This window comes from Centruroides sculpturatus, unplaced genomic scaffold (genome assembly GCF_000671375.1).
Source record: "Centruroides sculpturatus isolate CEXI.00-Female unplaced genomic scaffold, Cexi_2.0 scaffold1991, whole genome shotgun sequence".
In the NCBI taxonomy this organism is placed as follows: Eukaryota; Metazoa; Arthropoda; class Arachnida; order Scorpiones; family Buthidae; genus Centruroides; species Centruroides sculpturatus.
This window is the reverse complement of record NW_019386201.1, coordinates 67,665-76,728: the sequence shown is the minus strand read 5'-3', so window position 1 is coordinate 76,728 and position 9,064 is coordinate 67,665. Positions and strand designations below refer to the sequence as shown.

The 9,064-nt window shown below is 33.1% G+C and overlaps 1 protein-coding gene across 1 annotated transcript; it reads right to left on the bottom strand.

The window, feature by feature from the left end:
* Positions 1-1,922: 1,922 nt before the first annotated feature.
* Positions 1,923-7,547, bottom strand: LOC111614055 (protein ABHD11-like). The gene is made up of 6 exons (XM_023355433.1): positions 7,462-7,547; positions 7,238-7,391; positions 5,951-6,121; positions 4,425-4,607; positions 4,147-4,337; positions 1,923-2,084 (listed from the first exon to the last, which is right to left on the bottom strand). Exons 1-6 carry the CDS (start codon positions 7,476-7,478, stop codon positions 1,943-1,945), a joined length of 858 nt encoding a protein of 285 aa, XP_023211201.1. The 5' UTR covers positions 7,479-7,547; the 3' UTR covers positions 1,923-1,942.
* Between the last annotated feature and the right edge of the window lie 1,517 nt (positions 7,548-9,064).

Below are 9,064 nucleotides of genomic sequence, written 5' to 3'. Positions count from 1 at the left end.
ATTATTGTCTGTTCGATCTCAGAATACCCGTGATTAAGATTTCCGTAATATGATTGACAGAAACGCATAATTTAAATCTAGAATGTGCCACTTGTTGAATGAATTATTATTATAATTATTANGCAATCTTCGGCTATTTCTCGAGCTACTCAAATATTTTACGTTTTTGATACTAAATTAACATCTGAAGTATAATTTTTTATTGTTTTTATATTTTTCAATAAATTTATTTTGTTTGCACAAAATAAAAAAATTTTTAACGATACAATAGTTTTCGTTAGGCTTAGCATCGACGAAAATTCAACGCGAAGCGACACGCAACAGAGAGAAATTTCAACACGGGATAAATAAATATATTTTTCATACATGATTCGTTATCCGAACCACCCCAGTCCCCAATTTATTCGGATAAACGACGCTTTACTGTAGCTCTTTATATAGCCGATAATTCGCACGCCTCCGTTTTGAGATTAACGGAAACGTCTCCATCTTGTATCCTAAGGTGACATTAATTAACTCAGAAAATTGTACAAATTTTTTAACAAACACGAACGTTATCATTCAAGAAGATTACGTCACGCATCGTCCGTCTACACCCACCATACTCAACCTGCGGCACGCGGGCCACATGCGGCCCGCTGAGCTTTAGTGAGTGGCCCGGACGTGAAAGAAAGCGGAAAATAATTACGTTGACTTCTGGAAATAATTACCACTTCTGGAAAGTAGGGCCCGATCAATATAAGACTGAAAAAATGTTCTCAAATTTTACTTACGTTGTTCGCATCAACGTATCTATGTGAAACGTCATACTCAAAAATGAAATATGCAAAGAACATATATAGAAACTGGCTTACTGATTTACGCCTGGATGCCGTTTTACGAGTAGCATGCAGCAGTTACAAGACTGATTTAAATGAATTGACTGCCAGATGGCCGAGCAGTCAAGCCTACCGCTCTGGGGGACCCGGGATCGAATTCGGTCGAGTCAGGGAATCTCCAGGAATTTTTCGGGATGATCCGTTCAGATATGTCGGGCCCCGTCCCTCACCACCCGGTCGCACCATTGTGGGCCTGGCCAAATCCATAATAAGCCTGCTATAAGAAGCCCTCTTAGTGCCTACAGGGCGGAAAGAGTATAAGAAAAAAAAGATTTAAATGAATTTGTGAAAAAATGTTTGCAATAAATTTCTAGGGTAAGTGAGAAATTAAGTAAGTTTTTGATTATAATTGTTATGTTGCTGCCCGCGTGTAATAGCTATCATGTGTATGTGGCCCGAGAGAAATAAAGGTTGAGTATGGTGGGTCTACACTGTAACAGAACTCAAAATTTGAATAATTCCTCATATTTTCCGAGTGGAAATTTTTGAAGGTAATTTGAATACGAAACCGTCAGTATGATAACCGCCATCTACATTTCATTTCTAAACGCGCATGCCGTCGAGGTTACCAAAAGAGCCGCCATCTTGGAACCTAAGGTAACATTAACCTTATAAATTATCATTATTATTAATATTAACTATTTTTTACTATATGATAAGTGCTCATTGTTAATAAAAAAGTATTAAAAATGTATGATAATAATTTAATTTTTGTGGGCTCTTGACACTTGGTGGCCCAGGGCTTAAGCCCTATTAGTCCCTGTGTAGATTCGCCCCTGCTTGAAGGGTTCTTGATTTAATATAGTATTTGCGGAAAGATCTGTTTACGTGTATTTAATGGCACTTTATGAAAATGGCGCTATTTATCAGTGTAATAAATAATAATTGTATGTTGAAGTATTAACATGAGTAATATAGTGATTAAGTCTATTTCTCGAAAATAATACAACTTTACACATTTTTATATTAATTTAATTTAATAAAAAAAATATCATAGTACGTTCAAGTACATATTAATTACTTGTTTATATTTAGAATGGAAGTAAAATAAAATGGTGTCCATATCAGTTTTTGGATGAGAGAAAAGACAAAATGGCGTCAAATAAATCATCTGGCTCTTCTATATGAATCCAATGACTTGACTTTTTAATGCTGGTTAATGATACGTTAGGAAATATAGTCTTCACGGCATTGTAATCTTTGGATCTGAAAATAAATATTTAAACAAATATCATTGAGAGAAACAGAAATTAATGGGCATACCAGCGTTTTTCATAAAATTCTTTATCATTTGATCGGAGCCTCAATAGGGGCAGCAGGGTGGGAAAATGGGTGACATCCCAACCGATATGATCAGGCCCATATTTGAACTCAAATCACAGAGCATCAGAATAGTGCTTCTGTAGCTTCGTTGTCATGAAATGCCATCTTCTACAATTGTCTATTTGGTTCTGGCTTAATTCCTTCCACAACATCATAAACTGGTATATGTTTAGGGAATCACTTAGGATGGAAAAGAGCTAAGGCTGTCGAGAGCACGGTCATATAGAAAATTGAGCCCTGTTGATGGTGCTAGATGGCTTTTTCGATATAATGTCCAAAAATACATTTTTAAATTTATAAATTTTCACTAGATGGAGCTACTTAGGATAGAAAGATATAATCATTACAGGCACGCAAGTAATTGGTGCCTACCTAATAGAAGCGTGGTGCGCTTTCACCCCGTCAATTTTTGCAATTAGTTACAGCAATGTTTTTGAATCTTTTTCTAATAGTTTCGCCCCTGCTTTTTAATTTTTTCTTGAAGCACCCTACTACTTCTTTATCAATGTAGAGTTTTTTTTAGCTCTGTGCTTTTAATAGTATACTTGACAAGTGTTACAGCGCTATTCTGCACTATACAGTGTTTTGCGTCATCCCCAGTGTTGTGACACTAGTGTGCCGCGGTACCCCGGTTAAAACCACTGAGTTACGGAATACAATTAAATAATTCGTTGCTGGTATTTATCTCTGTGTTACCCCGCGTTTTTTTATGTAGCGAGAGTGTAGCGAAATGACGTCACGAGCAGTATTGGCCAATTAGAAACCAGTTTCAGTGTGTTCGCTGTAAAGCGCTTCTCGAGCGCTGCATAAAAAAACGCGAGGTTATCTATACTAATATTATAAAGAGGTAATGTTTGTATGTATGTATGTATGTAAAAGTTTCTTTGCAGCAGGTAATCTCCGAAACTACTCATCCGATTTCAAGAATTCTTTCACCAATATTTAGAATGAAACCTCAGGGTGGACATAGGCTGTATATTATTCCGTTAAACATTCATATAAATTAAAAGATATAATCTAGGTTAAGGCTTTTACGTCCAACAGATGGCGCTACGAGTACGACGCCCTAAGTTTGCTTTTCTGTGAGGCATTACGCTTTTCTGTGAAAATGAACTAAAGCGGATCATCTTCTATTTATCTATATAAATAAAAATGTAATGTTCGTTTGTTTCTATCGATTCCTTTGAAAATTTGACACAACGCTGCATTCGAATACGCACGTGTTTTTATATAATATACGTGTCGAAATTCCTCCCACTGAAGGGAGATGGTTAAGATTAAGGCTTACCGTAAAGAACTCTGCTTCTATTTATACTATTTTAGATGCGGTTTTTTGCGTTTTTGATTGCGTTTTAATAGGGTACGTCAACAGAATGTACACTAAGAAGGAATTTTTCGATATTCCCCCGCGGGGGAGAGGGACAGAATTTAGTCTTAACGTGAAGAACTTGGCTTCTATTATATTATTTTAGATGCGGGTTTTTGCGTTTTTGATTGCGTTTTAATAAAGTACGTCAAGAGAATGTACACTAAGAAGAAATTTTTCGAAAAATTTTCCCCCACGGGGGAAGTGTTATACATTTATAATAGATACATTTTGAGCCACAACAACGCATGTCGGGGTCTGCTAGTGACTTATAAAAGTATAAGATTATGACATTTATAAACAGAATGGTCTAAAAGTCGTTTACTTTATTAGTAATGACTAAATCACAAACATGCACATAACATGCAGCCGTTCTAAACCAGCTTGAAATAAACTTAAAACATATCCTGGTTAACTGACTTTTGAATCGACTTGTAGTTTACAAATTTGTAAAATATTTAATAATATCATGAGAACATTAAAGACGTAAAGTTATAATGGAAATAAGTGCCATGTTCGATCATTGTAGTATTATGTTAAATACAGCTACTAATTTAAAATATTAAAGTATATACATACGTAACATAGTTTGACTTCTCTCCATAAACAATTAAAACTGGATTTTTATAAAAACCAGACAATGGATAAGTCTTCCTGATGGTTTTCCTATTGCAAATATGCTCTTCTACAGCATCTAAGTTAGTTTTAAATTTAAAATGTTCACCTTCTTGTATAAGAGTTGATGTAAATATTTTACGAAGAGCGAATACCTGCAATTATAAATCCAAATAAAAATTAATTTTGTAACATTGATTAATAATAGAACTTTTTAAATTACAAATTAAGAATATAAGCACCAGATTATTTTTTTCAAATTGATTTTCTAGAAATTCCTTGGCCTTACTCAGAAGATAACCTCGAGGAATAGATCCTAATGCTTCCTTCACTTTCATTAAAGCACCCAAAATTCTTGTTTCCGTATCCATTGGATAGTCGAGAGGAGAAATGTCCACTGATATCAACATATTTACCATGTCGGGCTGAAATTTATTTTAAAATAAATTGTGCAATGTTTATTGATAAATAATGTAAAATAAGTAATACTTCGGGAATATCTGGAAAATTGTAAAACGGATTGGTTGCTTTTCTTTATGCAGCCAAGTGTTTCTAAATAAAGCACTATCGTGTAGCGAATCGTTTCTAAACGTTTGCTGCAATCACAAGGCCGCTGCACGTGCGTTCTATGCATAATGTGATATTATGATGTAAATATGTGAAAAAGTCCAAGTGACTATTGATAAAAACATTGTGGAAAGATTGAATTTTCTAAAATGACTCTGAAAATACCATATTCTTAATGGAATTATCTATCGTGACGTCGTTTTTGCTATATTCTTGCTACACAAAGAAACGCGGCCATTATACAGTCAAACCTGCGAACCACGGTGACTGGAGGAAAAATTCGAAAATACGGATGGGAAGTGGCCGTTGTTTGGAGATTATTTAGCATTCTTTTCGAAGAGGAACGTTCTTGGAAACAATGGCCGCCATTTAGAGATGGTTGCTATTGGCGATTCGCTAGATGAAGGAAAATGTAAAAAAAATTGGGGAAACAAAAAGTTATTCGTAATTAGAAGTAAACAGTAAACTAAATTAAAATCTTCACAATTTTTACATTTCAGACTCACAAATTCAATGCTGGCCTTCCTTTTAAGCCGCGAAAGAAGAAAACTGAATCCACTCTGTAATTTTATGTTCTTATGGTTTAAGAAATGAATTGTGAAATTTTAATTTATTTTCTGAGCATTTCATCTAGCAACAAGTATGATTAAGGAATTTTCTGTCCTAGTTTATTGTAATACAAGTTATGGACTAAACTGATAAATAAGTTAAATGAAGAACGATTTAAAAGGACCATAACACTCATTTCTATGAAAAGATTGCCCTTTAAGACATTAGCGTTTTGAAGTATTTTTTAAGAAACAAAAGAAGACGATACAAAGAAAGAAGACACAAGCAGAGCAAGTGCTCTTCGAATGGCGTCACAAATTATTACTTTTAGTAACATAAATGGTTCTAACTATTCGTCACGCTATTGAAGGTCATAGATACGATCCTACTCGACCCCTTACCAAATTCCTTTTGTTTGATAGAATCTCTTTGAAGGAATGTTTTGTTATATCCTAAGGATTCTGTGTGATATGTGGAGTTTTCATTGATAATAATTAATTAACTGAAACTAAATTTGAACTAAAATTAAGTTTTATTAATTATTCAACACTAGTGAAATTTTATTCTTAACCAAATCCTGCTGATTTATAGCATGATTCTCCAAATATTCCCAGAGAATGATGTGCCCACAATATTAGTTTTATTCATTTACCTGTTTGAGGGCAAAACCCATTGTAACAGTTGATCCTAAACTGTGTCCTATTAAAATGACCGGTTCTTTTAACTTTCGAATGAACTTTTCCAGATCCCTATACATTGCAGAATAAGAGAAATCTTCAGATTTTCCACTATCGCCATGATTTCTCAGATCTATCACGAATACCTGCATTGAAATTAAATTATAATTAAAATTTAAATTTCATTAATTAATCTCACTAATTAACACCACTGGAACATATAAAATGTCACATTTATGGTACGATTGTTAAGTTTTTGTATGTTTAGGATCTCGGAAATGGAAAGTATCCAAACTGCTTGAGTCTTGAGCAGGGCCAGATTTACATAAGGGCATTTGGGGCCGGTGCCTAGGTCCCCCACAAAACTATGTTTAAACATAATTTTTTTCTATTACCGCCACACCCTAGTGTGGCCTATTCATGAGGGCCATAGGCAGAGAGAACCAAACCCGGGAAGAAACCCATGAAACATCGGAAAATTTCGGGAAAAAATTTCACATAGGTATTTTTCAATTAAATTAACATAAGGTTATTGTAAACACAATAAAATATATGTGTTTACAATAACCTTATTTTTAAATGAAATTTACAACTTTTTAGTTGAAATCTAGTTGAAGGTACAGTATTTTGTGTAAATTTTCTAAATCATCAAATTTGCCTACTCTTAAAGGGAGGCCCACCGTATTTGTGCCACGGGCCTCTGATCGTTAAATCCGGCCCTGGTCTTGAGGCCTTAGTATGTAAAAATTAACATACAAAAAAGTGGAATGAATAAATTGTAACAGATACTTTTGAGGTTCCTACTAGACCATCCTCTGTATAGGCCTTGTCACAGGGAGCACTGTATAGGAGCATTAAAAAATCAAACTCCTACCAGAAACGTTTTGAAGAGTATTATAGAGCTTTAATTTATGAAACGTTATGCAATCCTCAATCATTCCTATTTTTCGAAATCCTATTCTAGGACCAACTTTTCTCGTTTTCTATTCATTTATTTAAAGTAGAGAATTAATCTCCCATCAGTAGTGGGTCTTAATTAATGGAGAATTAAAAATATACCCCGTTGATCACACCATAAACATTTCTTATAATTGAAAAAATAATAGCAATCGATTCGCTTATGCTACATTATGCAATCCTTAAATCATTTAACCAGGCCAAAATCCTATTTTAGGATCGATTTTATGAACTTTGCGTGCTTATCGATGGGTTAATTAACAAAATTAATTGTATATAATTAGCATTAATTACAAATACGTCACCTTTTTTACGGATTTATCTGCAATATTTTCTGCTATTTTCTGCCAATTTTCTTTACAATCGAAGACACCGTGAACAATAACCACGGGAGAAGTAGGAGGGAGCATTTCATCGGTTCCATCGAAAATCTCGAATGACAAGTCTATTGTATCTTCACTAAAATTGCATAATTAATATTCAAGGCAAGTATATATTATATATACAGTTAATTAATTAATATCGTTACCTTACTGTAGAGTTCATGACTTCAATTAGCGGAGAGTTGGGAATAACAGAGAACGACACCTTCTCGCTCGAAAGAGAAACAGTTTGTCTCCTTAAGGTCAGAGCAATCATGAGGCGTATAAGGAAAGTATGAAAGCTTTATATTTCGACAGAGGAAAAGTTAAATTATATGGAGAAATTTCTGTATTTTACAATTCCACCTGTTATTTATTTGTTTGTTTGTTTTAAATATATAAATATTGAATAAATTAGAATAGTGTAATAAATATGTATACAGGTGTCTTTTTTCTATTTTTTAACATTTATGCCTTAAGAAATTTAGTTATCAACCCCCATATTGAATCGAAGAATTAATTATAATTACAATCGAACTTAAAATAACGGCCATTTTTGTTTCTGTCAGTGTCCGTTGTTCACAGGTTTGTTTATATATAAGTTACATACTGTTTGTGTGTGTGTCTCGAATACCTGTCAGTTATAAAACTACTTTTTAAATAAAATGTCACTTATTCTACTTTATTTTTCTGCTCCTTTTGATATAAATTGATAATTTCGTTACTTAAAATGTGCATCACTCACATTTTAAACCCGTTTTATATGAAAAAATGAAGTTTAATTAAGAAAGAAAGTGATACTTTTTTTATAAAATTTCACAAATTCGATGCAACAAAAGGTATGTTTTTTATGACATGCTCTTGAATGCATTCTTAAGATGTTTTTTAAAGACGTTCAGTCCACTTTTACACGTCCATTGACCCAAATTTAGCTGAAAAAAGTTAACTTTTACAGAATTGCAAACTTGTGTAAGAAGCAATAAAACCAGTAAAATTTTGCAATTTTTTATATTATTGATTTTTCTCCTCTTGCCTTATAAATAAAAGTTTAAAAATATGGAAAGTAATTATGTTTTAACGTTTAATTATTAGAATTAAGATTCATTATTCCAATTAAACCATTCACCGCTCGATTCTCGATTAATTTTTAATTACATTATAATTAAACATTAAAAAATACTTTAAACTGAAAAAACGAAAGAAATGCGTTAATTTTGAAGAAAAAGCTTCAAACTTTATTTTCCATTGTCTCGCCTTTCTGCGAAATTTGTGTTTACAGCTGGATGACCTTGAGAACAGCTGGTATTGGATTTCCCGGGACATTCTCGTAAAACTTACAGGAGTCCAAGGATTTATAGTAGGGTGAATACTAGCTGGCCGTATATTTTTAAATATTTTTAAAAAATTACGTTTTTTATTGCGATTTCCGACCCCCCCGATTTAATTAAACGTATATATAATAAAATATATTAATTAAAAAAACTATTGGAGGTCGTTTTTGATATCAGAAAGTAGCTTTAAATAACTTTACCGAAGTAAAATCCGTGCACTACAACTTTAGAACGATGAATGAAATTTGATAAAAAAATCCCATAAAAAACAATTAAATGTTAATCGTGCGTCATTAAAGGTTCATTAAAATCGCGATAAAATTTTTTCGCGCGGAAAAAAATTTTTGAAAAAATTTCAAGACTTAAAAAAACATCCAAAAATTGAAAAAAAAATTTCAGAGGGTCCAAACGCTCGAGTTTTCTGTAACGCTATGTACAC

Coding starts and splice junctions, on each gene's coding strand:
- LOC111614055 (XM_023355433.1), bottom strand. Junction 6,122..7,237: donor CAGATAAATCCGTAAAAAAG/GTGACGTATTTG, acceptor ATTTCAATGCAG/GTATTCGTGATAGATCTGAG. Junction 4,608..5,950: donor TGGGTTTTGCCCTCAAACAG/GTAAATGAATAA, acceptor AATAAATTTCAG/CCCGACATGGTAAATATGTT.